The 17,837-nt window shown below is 36.6% G+C and overlaps 1 protein-coding gene and 1 long non-coding RNA gene across 3 annotated transcripts; both read right to left on the bottom strand.

Moving 5' to 3' along the window:
- Window positions 1–4,477: 4,477 nt before the first annotated feature.
- LOC110791959 (uncharacterized) lies at window positions 4,478–5,971 on the bottom strand. Its single transcript, XM_056842143.1, has 2 exons — window positions 5,501–5,971; window positions 4,478–4,894 (listed from the first exon to the last, which is right to left on the bottom strand). The coding sequence occupies exons 1-2, from the start codon at window positions 5,969–5,971 to the stop codon at window positions 4,478–4,480; spliced, it is 888 nt and encodes a 295-aa protein (XP_056698121.1).
- Window positions 5,972–11,845: 5,874 nt separating this feature from the next.
- LOC110791957 (uncharacterized) lies at window positions 11,846–13,700 on the bottom strand. Of its 2 annotated transcripts, XR_002534247.2 has the most exons (4): window positions 13,453–13,700; window positions 12,766–12,851; window positions 12,393–12,476; window positions 11,846–12,308 (listed from the first exon to the last, which is right to left on the bottom strand). It is a non-coding gene; the product is annotated as an uncharacterized lncRNA (long non-coding RNA). The 2 variants fall into 2 exon arrangements; XR_008919005.1 differs by having other exon boundaries at window positions 11,846–12,476.
- Between the last annotated feature and the right edge of the window lie 4,137 nt (window positions 13,701–17,837).

A 17,837-nucleotide genomic window follows, 5' to 3' on the forward strand; every position in this document is an offset into this window, starting at 1 on the left:
AGGTAAGCAAAAACCTTTTGCTAATAGTCTAGAAACTATTCTTGGTTGATAGGTACGTCTAAGAACTTATTAGGTAAACCTATCGATTTTGCCACGACATAAAAGGACTCCTTACTTATATCGTTGAGTTTCACCAAAACTAACATGTACTCACAATTATTTTTGTACCTTGCCCCTTTAGGACCAATAAGTAACACCTCGCTGAGCGAAAACTATTACTAGATTGATGTAAAGGATATCCAAGCAAGTGTATATTTTGGCATGGCACCTTTTAACTCAATTTTTAAGTTTGGAACTTAAGGCTCTTACTATGTTGGTTAGATTTTAAGTGAACTAAAATCTTTAATCATGCAACATAATCAAACCACAATCTCATGCATAATTAAGACATATTTAAAGCAATAAATCACTTAAAGCATGCATAAGATAAATGTGATCTAGTATGGCCCGACTACATCTTGAAGCTTCAACTTCAAAGTCCGTCACGAAAATCTCCTTGGGAGGCACCATTTTCTTCAAATAGGATAAGCTATAATTAAACTAATTACAACTATTTGATGGTACGCAGACCATATTTGAATTGAAAAACAATTTTGGTACTTTAGACCAATTACATTCAAATTAATGGTACGCAGACCATATTTTCTATCCTATTTGGGCCATACTAGTCACTTCATAACCTGCAAAACAGTACATATACAATATATACCATTCACCCATTCATTATCATGAATGGCCCACATAGCTGGTTAGTAAAACACGTTATGCATCACATAAATATTTGCAGCAATTAATCAAGGGCACCAATAATCTACAAATTATTCAGTCCTTATTAATTCTAATCAAGTTGTTTTAACCTTAAGGATTTGTAGACCTAATCAAGAGTTTATGACTAAAAGGGCTCCCACTTAAACCAATAAATTCATATGCTTTACTAATTTTAAACATAAAAATGTATTTCTAGTCTAACCGGAAACATACAAATTTAAGTAAAATTTAAAGCTCATATAAATTTATAATTGAATCCGCTTATTTAATTTATTTTTCAGTCGTATTTAAATTAATTCATGATTTTAATTTTAGTAAAATAATTAGAATAAATGAAATTTATTATAATTATAATATTCAAAATTAAAATCCAAGAAAACAATTTAAATTATTAATTTTAAAATTAATTAAAATTACGTAAACTAAAAATTTCAAATTAAAATTTTAAAACTCGACCATCGTGACATGACGAGCACTTGGGCTTGCTCCCAAGCCCCGTCGAGTGCACGCCCCATCGATGTCCATGGCACAACGTCGCAGCAGCCACGCGCAAGGCAGCAAGGCAAGCCACGCTTGCGCGCAACCTGCCTGCCCATAGCATCGCAGCAGCTACGATGCTCCTCGCATCGCTCGCTCGCTCGCTCGAGGCCACGCGTTGTGGTGCGCAGAGCAGCGATCGCTGGGCGACCAGCTCTCGCTCGCTCGCGCGCCCACAGCGTGCCATTGCTTCGCCCATCGCCCATCGCGCACAGCGCTCCACACAAGGCAGGGCTGCTGCCTTGTGCTCGCGCGCCATCGCCTTGCTCGCTGCATTCGTACCGCGTGGGCGACGAGCTCCCTTGCTCGTCGTCGCACGCCCGCACTATACAACACCCCTTAAGGGTAACACGTAGCGTCCATTGCTTTGTGCGTGCAAGTTTTATGAGCGATTGCATAAAAATTAAAAAAATTTAATTCAAAATTAATGACGAATTAATAAAACATATTAATTTCAGAATTTTAGGGCGAAAAATCGAAAGTTTATTAATCAATTAATTTCCGATTAATCATGGATTCAAATCTAGGTCATAAAAATTTAAAATTTAACACAAATTAACAATTTTTATGGTGGTTTTTAATCATAGGTATCTAATTAAATTATTAATTTATTATGAAAATCAAATCAATTCTAAATTATTCGAATTTCAACAAATTAATCATAATTACAAATTAGATTGCATAATTAACAAGGCTAGGCATTCAAACTTGTTAAACATATATAGTAGGTCAATCAAAAATTCAAGATTTATCAACAAGAATCGCAAATATTTAATTTAACATCTTAAATTTACAAACTTTTGCGTTCGAATTTGAGAATTCTGGGTTCGGCCGAAAAATAATTATTTTTGTCACAATTTTTGAATGCCTTTTACATGCGGAATTGACACAAAAATCACTCGATTTGGATGAGTAACGAAGAAACTGCCGAAAAACTGCGTACATATAATTAAATAAACGCAATTTGCAATTAATTAACAATTACGAAAATTAATCACCCCTTTTAATTCTTGCAAATTTGTAATACTTAACCATGTTTATGCAATTTAGATTATGAAAATAATAAGAGGCTCGTGATACCACTGTTAGGTTATGATACATATGACAATACATAAATCATGCGGAAAAACCATAAAGCCAGGAAAGCATATTATTTACACATAATCATTTAGCATAGTATAGATGCATACACTTTGTAGCGTGCCTTCCCTAGCTGCGCCCGAACCGAACAAGAACAAGTCTTTAGGACTCCAAGTGTCGTCCCTCCGTAGATAGTCCACAGTACGTCCGGATCCGCCTCAAGATTGACCAACTAGAATCGCCCTTAAGGTGCTTAGGAATTTTCGGCTATTAGTGCAAGAGAGTGGCTGAATTTTCTTTCAAAAACTTACCCTTTGAGTACTTCAATCGTGCGTATAAATTATGACCCTAGGCCCTTATTTATAGAGGTTTGGGAAGGGAATTGGAATCCTAGTTGGATACGATTTAATTAAACTTAGAATCCTACAAGGACTCTAATTAATTAAATAATCCTAATAGGAATAGGAATTTAATCATACACCAAATCCTAATAGATTTAGGAATTGTATATGGACACAAACACACACACGAGCATGACCCGCAAGCATGCAGGCCATGCCCGCGCACAGCCCACACGCCCACGAAGCCCATGCGAGCTACCGCAGCCCACGAGGCTGCCTTGGCCTTAGCTGCGCACTGGGCCTGCCTTGCGGTAGGCCTGCCGCAGCCTTGGGCTGTGTTGTGGCGCGCCTTTGCTTGCTGGGCGATGGCCTGGCTTCGTGCTGGGCCTTCGTCTAGCAAGCCTCGTCCGATGCTTATTCGTACGATACGCTTCCGATTAAATTCCCGGTTCCGGAATTCATTTCCGATACGAACAATATTTAATATTTTCGATTCCGGAATTAATTTCCGTTTCGAACAAATATTTAATATTTCCGTTTCCGGAATTATTTTCCGATTCCGATAATATTTCCGATTCTGACAATATTTCCGTTTCCGGCAATATTTCCGATTTCGGCAATATTTCCATTTCCGATAATATTTTCCGATACGTACCATGTTTCCGTTTCCGGCAACATCTACGACTTGGATAATATTTATATTTCCGATACGATCCATATTTCCGTTTCCGGGAATATCATCGTTTCCGGAGTATTCATTTCTTGCTTGTGACGATCTCAGCTCCCACTGAAACCAAGATCCGTCGATTCCGATTATCCATAGATAGAGTATTTAATGCCATTAAATACTTGATCCGTTTACGTACTATTTGTGTGACCCTACGGGTTCAGTCAAGAGTAAGCTGTGGATTAATATCATTAATTCCACTTGAACTGAAGCGGCCTCTAGCTAGGCATTCAGCTCACTTGATCTCACTGAATTATTAACTTGTTAATTAATACTGAACCGCATTTATTAGACTTAACATTGAATTCATACTTGGACCAAGGGCATTATTTCCTTCAGGTTGATCCTTAACGATGGTAAACTTCAGCTATGCTTTCGCACATAAAATTATGAATATATATATCGAAGTCGTCATGCATTTAATGTTAAAGTAATACCTTGAAAGAATCTTCTTGCTTCCTTATCTTAGTTTGATCGTTCCGAGTTCCAGTCTCATTTTCTCGTGCTTCTCTCTGCTTGTTTACTTTGTAAGATCCTTGTACATACTTTCATTAGTTGCACCAAACAGTATATTATCAACATAAATTTGAACAACTAGTGAGTCAATTCCTTTTGATTTTAAGAATAAAGTTTTGTCAGATCTGCTTTGTTTAAAATAATTTTTCAGAAGAAATTTAGATAATATTTCGTACCACGATCTAGTATCTTGCTTTAACCCATAGAGAGCTTTGTCAAGCTTATAGATTGGATTTGAAAATTCAGGATTTTCAGAATTGGGAGGTTGTTCCACATAGACGTCTTCTTCCAAATATTCATTTAGGGAAGCTTTTTTGACGTCCATTTGGTACAACTTAATTTCCGTAAAGGCTGCAAAGACAGTTAAGGTTCTTATAGTTTTTAATCTATCAACAGAAGCAAAAGTTTCTTTGAAATTAGTACCTTCCTGGTGATTTTGGCATTTAACAACTAACCTTGCTTTGTTCCTGACTATTGTTCCATGTTCATCAAGCTTGTTCCTGAACATCTATTTGAGTCCTATCCCTTTCTGGTTATTTGGCTTGATTATGGAGAGGAACGACTGGAAAGTACAAAAGCTCCTGAGTTGAGACCTTGTTTGAATTCTCCTAACAATGTTGCTGACGATCAGTTCCATTCGATGGGAACTCTGAAGTTTCCATGGTTTAGGTTGAATTTGAACCATGGGAACATCCAAAGTTTCTTCAATTTCTTCCGTTCTTTGAACTCCTTGAGTTCCTCTTGATCCTCTTGATCTTGGAGTTCCTTGTTCCTCTTGTTCCTCTTGAACGGAGACTCCAGTATTTTCTGCTTGTTCCTCTCGGATAGGAACCTCCTGATTAGCTTGTTCCTCTTGAACATGAACTTCCAGATTATTTTCTACTTGTTCCTCTTGCATAGGAACACCTTGATTTTCTGCTTGTTCCTGTTGCACAGGAACACCCTGATTTTCTGCTTGTTCCTCTTGCACAGGGACACCTTAATTTTTTGCTTGTTCTTGCATAGGAACACCTTGATTTTCTGCTTGTTCCTCTTGCACAGGAACACCCTGATTTTCTGCTTGTTCCTCTTGCACATGAACACCATGATTTTCTGCTTGTTCCTCTTGCATAGGAACACCTTGATTTTCTGCTTGTTCCTCTTGCATAGGTACTCCCTGATTTGCTTTGATTTCTTGAATTACTGGTTCATCTATCCTTTTATTTTCATCTATAAAGTGAATCAAACCAAGTTCGAAATCCTCTTTTTCCTGAACTTCATCAATATTATTAGTTTAATCAAGAATAGTATGTACATTTTTAACTCTTCTAAAAGTGTCTTTAACAGAGTTGTTCCTGCCAGGAAATTCCAAGAACCTACCTTGTACCTCATATCTAACATTATTTAGGTAGGTCATGTGATCTTTATTGGGCTCCAATGCTTTATTACTTTGTTCCTTTACTACACTAAGCTTTTTAAAAAATACTAGAGTTTCAATCAGTGATTCAATTAACCTATTATTAGACAAAGATTGAGAAGTTGTGGAACTTACCTCGTTTGATGGATCTTGCATTGTTCCATCAATCTTTGCCATGAGGCACAGGTTGGCAGTTTCTTTTTCTGGTTGGTCATCATCGTCCTCCGAGTCTGTAACATCTCCCCATGTTGCAATCATTGCCTTTTTGGGTTTGGAAAAGGTGGGTTTGTTGAATCTTTCTTTGAGCTGATCCTTTCCTTTTCCTTTTTCATATTCCCACTGAGGGCACTCCCTGATTTGAGGGTCTGGATCACCGCACCTGAAGCATCCTTGGTCGGATTTGGAACCAACTGTTCTTCTTCCGGAGTTCCTTCCTTTTTTATTTCCCGGTCTGAGGTTTCTGTATAATCTTTTCATCCTTCTGACCAAAGTGGCAGCCTCTTCTTCATCTGGTTCTGAATCCTCCAGTTCCTCAGCCTTAAGAGCATGACCTCGGTTCTTGGGATTATCAGGAACAACTGATCCTAGATGTAGTTCATGTGTCATTAAGGATCCTGCCAGTTACTCAATGTTGAATTTGGTGAAATCCTTAGTTTCAAACAATGCAGTGACCTTGGTTCTCCATCGATCATCTTGAGGCATGCTCCTTAGAATTTTCCTAACCTGTTCATCAGAGGGAATAATTCTTCCAAGGGAAACAAGTTCATTAGTAATGTTAGTGAAACGAGTAAACGTCTCCTGAATTGTTTCTTGTGGATGCATTTCAAAACGTTCATATTTAGACATTAGTAAATCAATTTTAGAACGTTTGACCTCATTTGTTCCTTCATGTGTTACTTGAAGGAGATCCCAGATTTGCTTTGCGCTCTTGCACCCCATAACTCTATTGTGTTCATGAAGTCAAAGGCCGCAATGCAAAATCTTAACAGCCATAGCATTGATTTCATATTTTTCAAAATCTTCTTTCACAAATTCAGAAATAGGTTTAGGAACTACCTCATTTTCAGTATTGGTTTGTATTACCTCGAAGTTACCGACTTCTATAACTCGCCAAACTTGATAGTTCGCTGCCTTGATAAAGATCTCCATTTTGTTCTTCCAATAGGAATAGAATTTTCCGTTGAACATTGGAGGTCTTTGAGTTGAATAACCTTCTTCGAGTTTCTCGTGAGTGTTCATACTTTCCAGGAACTTTTTCTCAACAGGGTTTCCTGTATTTTTGTGAGATCCTGCTCTGATACCAACTGATATTCCAGTAGGAACACTGACAAGAGGGGGGGTGAATTTTTTCTTTGAACTTAGGGTGTTCCTTTGTGGAATTTAGAAATTAAAGGAACAACTATCAAATTAATAAGAAGAATGTGAAAACCGAAGAAACTTCTTGATCCTTATCAAGAAGAGAAAACCTCAAACTCTTTTATATATTGTAATCGCTCGAATTCAGCACACTCAATAACTCGAGTTCCACTTGAACACGAGTTCCCCACCGTAATCCCCTTTGATTACAGTGCTTGCTCCTTTCACACTCTCTTACTGACTTGACTCTAAGTCACTTTAAGGATCACTCAAACCTTACACTCAACACTCAAGGATCACTTGATCCTTAACCCCACAACTCAAGGATCACTCGATCCTTAACCCCACAATTACAACTCAAATTATGAAAACTCTAGTATTCAATAAAGCTTATGTACAATAAAGGAACTTTAGGAACACGCTCTTTTGCAAACTGACTTTTATAAAAACTCTTAAGTTCTTTAGAAATATTGCACGTTCTCAGTTGTGATTTGAGAAATGAAAATCCTTTTCCTTTTATAGAAGAACTTCCTAGGCCAGTTTCCCATGTTCCCCTCAACTGCCACTAACAGTTACTGGGAGCAGTAACGTGCACGTTGATTGAGAGAAACAGGAAGACTTTTTCAAACCACTTTTAACACGTTCAATTCAGAGAAAATAGTGGGAGTAGTTTTAGGAACAAGTAAAAACTTTTTCTTGGAAAACAAGGAATTCTGAATCAGAATCCAATGTTGATTTTATTAAAATCGTTTTATTTATATTCCGAAAGATTTTTGCTTTATAAAACTTTATTTTATTTACAAAATACTATTTTCTCAAAACATATTAAAACACACGTGTTCCTTTAGTTTCATATTATGCATAAACGATATTGAAATACTTACACAAAACCTAAACATCAACTCATATGTTGTAGCTTCTATTTTGGCACCTTTTGAAGCATTTCTTGAACGCTTCATGCATTGTTCCTTCTTCGGAACTTTGATGATCTTCATACTATATAAGAAACACCCTAAATAACTTGTTTAGGATCAGCCGTTAAGGATCAACCTTCTTTAGGAACAGCCATCGTGAGGAACAACCATCGTTAGGAACAACCATCTTTAGGAACAACCATCTTTGGGAACAGCCATCTTTGGGAACAACCATCTTTGGGATCAACCATCTTTGGGAACAGCCATCTTTGGGAACATCCATCTTTAGGATCAACCATCCTTAGGATCAACCATCTTTAGGAACAACTGCTTTGAGGATCAACCACTCAGAGGATCAACCATCTAGAGGAACAACTGCTTTGAGGATCAACCACTTAGAGTATCAACCATCGATATGATTTGCAAACTTGATCGATTCTTTAGGATTTCCTGCATTGCTTGGTGTTTGTTCCACATGCTTAGTTTGTCCTACTCAGGCACTCCCTAACTTAGCATTACAAAAACACACTTAAACAACGATTAGGAAGTTTGCGTTGTCATCATCAAAACTCAGAGTCAACAAAGTACTTCAGAACGTTCTTGGCAGCAGTCCAATGTGCCTCCCTTGGGTACGGCTGGTATCTATTCGTAGCACTAAGTGCATACGAAACATCCGGGGGTGTACATATCACAACATACCTTATTTAACCAATAAATGATGCATATGGTATCCCACTCATTCGTCTTCGCTCATCTGGTGTTTTTGGACACTAAGTCTGCTAAAAGTCATTCCATGACATGGGTAGGTGACCTCTCTTGCAGTCAGCCATATTGAACATATCAAGCCCCTTATTGATATAAGTACTTTGACTAAGTCCAATCATATTCTTGGATCTATCTCTGTAGATCTTGATGCCCAATATGTATTGTGCTTCTCTTAGATCCATCATCGGAAAACATTTCCCGAGCCAAATCTTTACAGAGTTCAACATAGGAATGTCATTTCCGATAAGTAATATGTCATTGACTTATAACACTAGGATAACAATCTTGCTCCCACTGACCTTCTTGTATACACAAGATTCGTTTGCGTTCTTGACGAAGCCAAAGTCACTAACTGCTTCATCAAAACGTATATTCCAGCTCCTTGATGCTTGCTTTAATCCATACATGGATTTCTTAAGCTTGCATACCTTTTTAGCATTCTTTGGATCCTCAAAACCCTCAAGTTGTGTCATAAACACAGTTTCTGTTAAAATGTTGTTTAAGAAAGAAATTTTGACATCCATTTGCCATATTTCTTAATCGTAATATGCAGCGATTGCTAAAATTATCCGAATAGACTTTATCATTGCGACTGGTGAAAAGATTTCATGGTAATCCACATCGTGGACTTACCTGAAAAGATGTCAAGTACGATACGATAAAAATAGCCGTAAGGCGCTGGTCGGGAATACGAGCCGCAGCGAAGCGGCCGGCCCATCGAGCCAAGCGCGCATGCGCGCAAGGCCCAACGAGACAACAACTCATGTGCAGGGAGGAGCCAACCCGCAAGGCTGCTGTGTGCGCGCGCGGAGTGCAGTAAGGCAGTGAGAAAAGCAGCGAGGCCCACGACCCACGGCTGCAATGCCCGCGTGCGTTGTGGGCTTCTGTGTGCATGTGTTGTGGCCGGTTGAGGCCTTGTGCCTTGGCCGGTCACATTATAACCTAAGGGTTGTAACACACAACAGAAATTATGTTTTTCCAACCCTAGCCTAATTCTAATACTACGTAAGTTCAGTTTTCTTCCGTTCATACTGTTCTTCCCAAAAAGCTAAACACTCTTGAGCATTGTCTAAGCTACGAATTTCAAGACGGATCTGAACGTGTCGGTGAACCAAATAGAGGAACGACGATTGGAGTTCTTTGTTCGTGTTCGTGAATCGATAAACTAGGGAAAACACACTTCGAATGTAAGTTTGCTTAATCTGTACTTTATACATGCTTCCTGGCTTTGGGGATTGTTCCGCACATGTTAATATGTATTTAACTGTATTCCCCTACAGTGGTGTCAGAGCCTTATGTATTAAAGTACTTTTTAGCATGACTGTAGACACCTAATTTGTGTCTCCGCACTGGGATGATGACAATACCATTATCCTTATTAGGCGGTTGGAGCAAATCCGTGCGGAAATTCCAATTGCTAAGAACATGTCCAAAATCCAAGAGCCAAAATCCAATCCCCGAGGCCGTTCCCCTTCCGGAACTCGGTAAAAAAAATACAATTTTCAAAAAATCAATTTCAAAATCCAAGTACAATCTCACCCAATGGACCATTCCATTTGTTTTACAAGGCCTTTTCTAGTCAAAATGACACTAAGCAATCCAAATTCGGGCGCCAACCCACAAAACCGAGCAAGCCGGGCCTCGTCCCGTAAAACCGAAATTCAAAAACCCAAAACGGCTTGTTTTTAGACGCAAATCAAGTCTTAATCCCCAAGAAAACACTACGTGCCAAACTTCGTACGAATAGTACGAAGGTACACCAATAAAAGACAAAGCAAGGACGGAGCCCACGTCCTTGTTTTGGCAGCATCTGCGCCACGTCAGCAGCGCCTCAAATCAAGGGAGGAAAAATCAAAACATAACGTCGTAATACAAAAATTGCCCCTCAAATCAAAATCCAAAAATCTTACATAATCTCATCCAACATCTCAAGTTCTAAGCAATTGGGAGCTCTAAAAGGAATTATATATGTATAATACACTTAGCTTTAAGTTTCAAAGACTCGTTATCACCCACTTTGGTCAAGTTATGCACATTTAAGACTTGTTAGTTAAAGATAGTTCATATTTTGACTAAAATGGCTTATTTTGCTCCCAACTTTCAATTAATGAACTTAAGTAAGTATTTTAAACGCGTAAGATGTCTAATATACTTAATTTTTATGTTTCTAAGAGTCATTCTCACCTATTTTGGTCAAGATATGCACATTTAAGGCTCGTTTGATCATTATAGGTCACACTTCGACTAAAATGGGTTATTTTGCTCCCAAATTTCAAGTAATGATCTTAAATGAGTATTTTAAACCATTTACATGTTTACATACTTATTTTAATATTTCCAAGACTCATCTCACCTACTTTGGTCAAGCTATGCACATTTAAGACTCGTTTGTTCATTGTGGTACATATTTTGACTAAAATTGCTTATTTCGCTCACAACTTTCAACTAATGAATCTAAATGAGTATTTTAAACCCTTTACATGTCTATATACTTATTTTAATGTTTCTAAGACTCATTCTCACCTACTTTGGTCAAGTTATAAGGCTCGTTTAATCATTATAAGTCACATTTTGACTAAAATGACTTATTTCGCTTCCAACTTTCACCTAATGAACCTAAATAAGTATTTTAAGCCCCTACTTGTTTATTAGACTTAATTTAATATTTTTAAGTCTCATGATTAATTATAAAATCTTTTGATTCATAAAAATTGCATCTTGCAGAACAATAGTCATCCTAATCTTTTTTGTTTCTTTTAATTGTGAAAAAAAGAAACATTTTACTAAACAATTCCAAGCAATGAGAGAATGAGTATTTTAAAAGAATATATGACTTTACACAGAGTAAGTACTTACTACACCGACAAACATGTCCAAGAAACGCCTAAATGAGTGATAGGCAAAGCGTTCTCCGCTTTTTGCTGCTAGGCCTACAACCAATTCATCATTTAGACCAAGGTTGAGGACAGTGTCCATCATTGTACATAAAATTTGGTATTAGTTCTATTACCTAGCTTACGAATTGCTTTGAGGCATGCTAATCTGCAAGAAAAGGAAACCAACACAAAAGCTGCTCAGCAAGAGGTACTTGAGTCCATTTTAGCTATGTAGACAATTTTTTATATAAAGAGTAATTTTGTGGTAGTTGGACTGTTAGTTACCTTAGCATGTATATCAACTAAGAGGAGTTTAGGTGCTTGTGTTGGTCTGTTTCCTTGTAACTTTGTTTATAAGCCTCTTGGTTGTCAATAAAATCATTTGTTAATTTTTATAAAAGAACACCTATGTGAGAAAAGCTTACTTATATTTTTTAGCCATTTTGTGTTTATCTTCAACTTTGTGGCAAGTTGCATTTCACTCGAAATTCAAAAAGTCCTCTAAAGAGAAACAAAAATTAAGACAAGCCATTAATTAATTATCATACAAAATTACTTAAGGCAAGCAATGGTAGTTAAGTAAATCCACTTACGTGTTTATTTCATGTAAATCCCTAAGGATGCCTTTTTCGGTTCCTATAAATTCCAGAGTACATAATGAATCCAAGAAATACACTTGTTGTAAGGATTAATGACTCATAGTATCTCGGATAAACATTCACAAACCAAAATGGCCTATAAACTCTCTAAAGTGCTACACGTCCAAGGAAGCCACTAATCACAATCACACTAAGTATTTAATTTACAAGTGTTAATCCAACTATTTGCACTATGGCTAGAACATGAAAAGAAAACAGAATAAAAAAACAAATGTAGCATAACTTTATCATTTCCTATGAAGCAATCCCGCATATGAAGGCAGAGACCGCATGTAGCTCCGCAGCCCCAAACAAGATTTATTCATTGCAGCCAAGGTCAGTCAGTAAGCTAATAGCTAGAGTCTTTAGGTAAGATATATCTTCATCTATCTCTCTGTCAAGATGAAGTTTAAACATTTAGATCCAGTCCCAAATGACAACCACATCGCAATTTATTCCAAAGAGAATGAGGAACTACCCGTCCAACTGTCCATGAAAACTATTATAGTTAGCAGAAAACCGGTCTACAGCTCGCAGCAAGATATAAAATCCAACGACCATACTGTAGCAGGGCAAAAAAATACCGGCGTCAAGCAAATTTAAGGATCAGTAACAAACACAAATTGGTTAAATTGCTCCTGCAGAATACAACATGGCAATGAACACATAAATTGTAAAGCCCAACACCCAAGTCCATTTTCTTCACATAAAGTAATTTGCCCAGAAGAAAACCCGAGCAAAACTGACAGGGAGAGACATTCCTGTCTTTTTTCTATATTAATATAAGTGTAGCTTGCAGCAAAAAAACAAGTACAACAATTCTGATGTATGACAACAAAATTGACACTTACCTGTAATCCTCATCTGTCAAATACTACTGCAATTCAGAAAGGCTTGGAGAATTGAACTCCTCCTGAATCATACGGTATCTGCATACCTAGAAAAACATAGTTATATTATGAAACAAAAACATTAGGAATAAAAAAAGGAAGATTATTGGATCTGCTCAATCCTCTACGGGCTAGCATCCCTTCAATCATGCTAAATCTCAAACTTATGGAAAAAATATAATAACTTATGACAAAATAAAAACGAAGTATGCACACTTGTTAATAGAAACTACGGTTTTTAATTGGAGGGAGCAATAAAATTGCAGCACAAAATGTTAAGACATCAATCCCGATGTACAATAAACTATTCATCCATAATTGTGCAAAGACTCTATTTGTATTGGTGACTACAAGTACAAACTCCTGCTGAATCCAAATTCAAAATGAATAATGCAAACCAAGATTCCCATGAGAATCATCTGGATGCATTAGAGTGAAATGAAAAGAACTAATTATTCTCTTAATTGGAGTTGTTTTACATAAAACAAAGCATGATGCAGGGCCAAAATTAAAACATTCTAACACAAGTGGATGATCCAATTAAACCCGATCTAAAACAGGATCCGTTGATAATCAAAACATCAATAATCATTACTACGCAGTTGTAAACTAACAGATTAAAGGAACAAGAGAGAGAAATTTGATTACTTGGAAAAAGCCGCCCGACATTTTCTAGGGTTTGGAGAACCGGAAATTCAAATTCGACTTTCCAAAATACAATTGAATGGAAGATTCAAGCACTTATTGATGAATAAGATAGAACTAGGTTATAGTTTTAGGCAAAACATTTAGCAACGCGCAACTAAGGCATCGTCGAGGAGGACTAAAGAAGTGAAGGTTGGTAAATATGTGGTGAAGAGGAAGAGTTCGGCGCGTGGGGGGTGGGGGGGGGGGGGGGGGGGAAGCAACGGCGATGCGGCAGGAAGAGGAAGAGCAGCGGCGCCGCGGCTTGTCGTGGTGAGTTCTGTGAATTTTGGGGTAAAGTAGAGAACCAGAGGAGAAGCGGGAAACGAAACTTTTCTTGGGAAACTTTTTTGGGAATTATTTTTAGTAATATTTTGTGCGGCTCTTTTGTAAAAGGAGTCCGCACTTGAGTTCAAGTGCTGCCAATTTAATAAATGAGCCGCACTTGAAGGGAAGCATATGTCAATTTTTCTATTAGTGATGGTCCAAAAATGAATGAAACGATTCCAAGACCTTAAAAGTCCTAAATCCTTAAGCAACCTTGGCATGTCTTATGTCTTTTAAGATTCTAGGTAAGCAAAACCTATTGCTAGTAATCTCCAAATTACTCTTGGTTAATAAATTAATACCATAATTTATCCCATTGCCACAACATATGCCATTGTTGTTTGAGTTAAAACCACAATCATCGTGTTCCTTTGGGATACCTTACCATCTAAGTCAACTAAAATAGCACCTCGCTTTGGCGGAAACCTACTACTCCCTCCGTCCCATATTAGTTGTTACACTTCCCTTTGCACAAAGGTTTAGGTGATAAGTGGTTGCTTGGTTATCAATTGTTATTTTATTGAAAAAGTAGATGTGATAGGAGTTAGTGGGGTATTTTTTAATTGATTGAGAGAGGGTGTGGGGACAAAAAAACATTTAGTGGGAAGAGAGAGACAATATAATAATTGTGGGTCATTCCTAATTTAGAAGTGTAACAACTAATCCGGGACGGACGAAAAAGGAAAGTGTAACAACTAATCTGGGACGGAGGGAGTACTTTAGATCCCTAGATTTTTGTAAGTGCTTGATTTGGAAGACAATTTTTAAACTCAATATTACTTTGGACCTAGTTGTTTCTATGGTTAAGCAGATGTAAACCACTTATCCACTTGACTATGTTATGCTACACTTTATATTTTTGTGGTTGAAATATAATGTGATGGAAAAATCAATAACTTAATAAGAGTTTGAGTTAATTATGGTTATTTTTGGCAACAAAACATAGTTAAAGTTATGCAAGCAATGTCTCCGTGCATCTCCCTAGCCCAAAAACTAGTTTACTATTCACTTAAGTCGTGAACCCAATATGGTTGAACCAAATGGAAATTCTAATATCTTTAGGAATTACAATTAAGAGTAAAAGTTACATAGTTACCATGTAATGCAATAGGTACACCAGGTATTCATTGCAATAGAAATTGACCATAGGACTGTTAAAATACGAGAACGCTTATGTCCAAGACCTAGTTCTAGAGAATAAAAGTTGTCTTGAAATATCATACCCAAGAACCACAACCTATTTTCAACAAAAAATTACTAGAACTTATGAACAATCATTTCAAAACATAAGTTTTTGGCAATTACCAGTATGAACATGACATTACCAAACTCAAGAATATATAAATCATGACAGCCATATATATTTCTTGGTCGGTCACTACCGAGTCATTAGTTAGTAACCACCCACATAAGGTTTTTATAGTGGGGAATCAAATTGTTACTAAGGACCATAAATGTAATGGGATCCTAACATTTTGTGACAGCCATATATTCTCCTTGGTGACTACCGAATCATTAATTGGTAACCCCTCACAAAAGGTTTTTATAGTGGAGATTCAAGTACTAACTTTACAAATATAAATTATTACATTTTGAATAATTAACGAGTTTGAACTCTAATAAATCCGAATTAGATCCTCTTCGAAAATAATGGTGAAACAAAATTAGAAAAATTACGACAATAGCATCAATGTAATATTGTTGTATCTTGTACTTTAAACAATGTAGTTCATGCAGAGTAGCCACCACGCTGTTGGCTGGTCACTTCCAACTTACAAGCAACTTGCGATATTTAATAAATATGGTTCTTGGTCACTGCCAACTTACAAGCAACTTGCGTATATTTAAGAAATCTGATTCCAACAAACCTGGCGATGGAGAGTTCCAAACTTAAGACCTGATATCACTAATATCAACATATAATTGAATAATACATTTACAAATCGTTAAGTGAACATAAATCCATAAGGACTTAATTTTCCCTCTCTCCCTTGCCCGTCTCCCCACCATCAATATAGAGAATGGAAGAGTCTCTTTGTATGCATTCGCCTTAGCATTCTGTGGTGATGAGGTTCCCAAGAAATGAATCTTGGATCAATCCAGACATATGAACTCACAACACAGATAACTCATAAGGAGGTTCCCCTCAGCAGTAGTTAAGCAAACAAAATCAGTATGCATAAAGCAAACATTTATTTCCAATACAAAATTATTAAACAAAGGACATCATATTTAACAACATTTCCCCTGTGTTCTAACTACTTCGTGACTTGAGATTGAGAGGGAAATTAAAATCATTTGAGATTGAACATCAGCTTTACTCTTGGATAATACATACAACGTACGCGAATCAAGGTATACAATGACACCATAGTTCTATAGTATATTCATTCTACGAACCTAAAGGGAAAAATAACCCTTTTACTGAATAATATTCAACTCCAATTGTTCTAAAAATAATAGGATCTGCAAGATCTGCAACAATAATTTCCAAACCAAAGTTCACACAGGCCACCAATAATTCCACTTGCTACATTTTGGCTTCAGATTGAGAGGGAGATCCAACATCAATGTATAAAATCATGTGAGATATCAGATTTAAAAACGGACAATTCATCCCTCAACATCAAAGGAAAGGGAATAACCCTTTCTCTATTGTAAAAATTAAAGGTATATGCAAGATCTGCAACAATAATTTCCAATTCTAGTTTAATTTTCAGACCGTAAACATAATTAATTGATACTTTGGGTGAATTGACCTCAAAATCATAAATGTATTGCCAACAGAACACAAGAACGGAAATGTAGTCGGCGACAATAGATATGCGAAAATATAAAATGGAGTACCTGAAATTATGTAATTCAATACTGTAAGCAAGATACGAAATTTCAAAGAAAATCTAATAACAGACTTAACCGGAGTTCAAAATTGGAGGGTGATTTTAGGGGGTTTTTTGGGGAGAGGAAGAGGAGGGGATTTAGGGTGTTTAGGAGAGAGAAAGGTTTTCCAAAGAGAGAGAAAATATTGGGGTATCAAACTTTTGGCAAGGAATTTCAGATGACCCGCGAATTAAAAAATTTGGAGAACTTGAATATTTTTGAAACTTTTAAGGTTCCGCCAACAATTACGTGTTCTTATTTTGTCGTTTTTGGTTAAATTTTTAATCACGATGTCACCGATATACTAAAGGTAATTACATTAAATATAGACTTAATCAACTCATTACTCAATTTCTTATACTAATTTTAAGTTGTCTTAGTCATTCTATTTTTTTTATCTCCAAATCACACTACTTGTACATGTAAAATAACCATTAAAGATATCTTGTTCTTATTTATGTAAGATTATAATACAACTGAGTTTTCACTTGGAGATTGACCCCAACCGCCCTCTCAATAATGTGTAAATATTAGATTAATGTATTTTCTCTGTCAATTGTAATTGATATAGAAAGAGGTTTTAAATAACACGTGTCACTTGTATTAGTTCGATATCGAAAGAGGTTTTAAATAACTCGTCTATTTCCTCATCAACATTCAGTCTCGCATTTATCGAGCATTAGAGTTTATTATATGTGTGTTACCTATAGTCTACTTCCTCATCAACATTCACTCGCGCATTTATTGTGCATTGGAGTTTATTATATGTGTGTTACCTATAATCTATTTCCTCATCAACATTCACTCTCTCATTTATCGGGCATTGGAGTTTATTATATGTGTGTTACCTATAATAACAACATTCTAACACGTGGCGATTAAAACAACAATATCCATTACAATTTTATTTGTTGTTATTATTAGTAAAAACAAAAATGAACTACATATCCAGAGCAATTAAATGTGTAACACAACTAAGTAGTGTATTGATTTAAGTTTCACTATTAGTTTCATAGATGAACCCGCCGACCCCTTATTAATGTTAAACTAAATGTAAATACCCCGATGTCTCTATGAGTTATTAGTTAGAGTTAAAGTAACATCAGAACTTACTACGTGCACCTTACTCACTAGTAGCATTC

The sequence above is a fragment of the Spinacia oleracea genome, chromosome 4 (genome assembly GCF_020520425.1).
Source record: "Spinacia oleracea cultivar Varoflay chromosome 4, BTI_SOV_V1, whole genome shotgun sequence".
Taxonomy (NCBI): domain Eukaryota; kingdom Viridiplantae; phylum Streptophyta; class Magnoliopsida; order Caryophyllales; family Amaranthaceae; genus Spinacia; species Spinacia oleracea.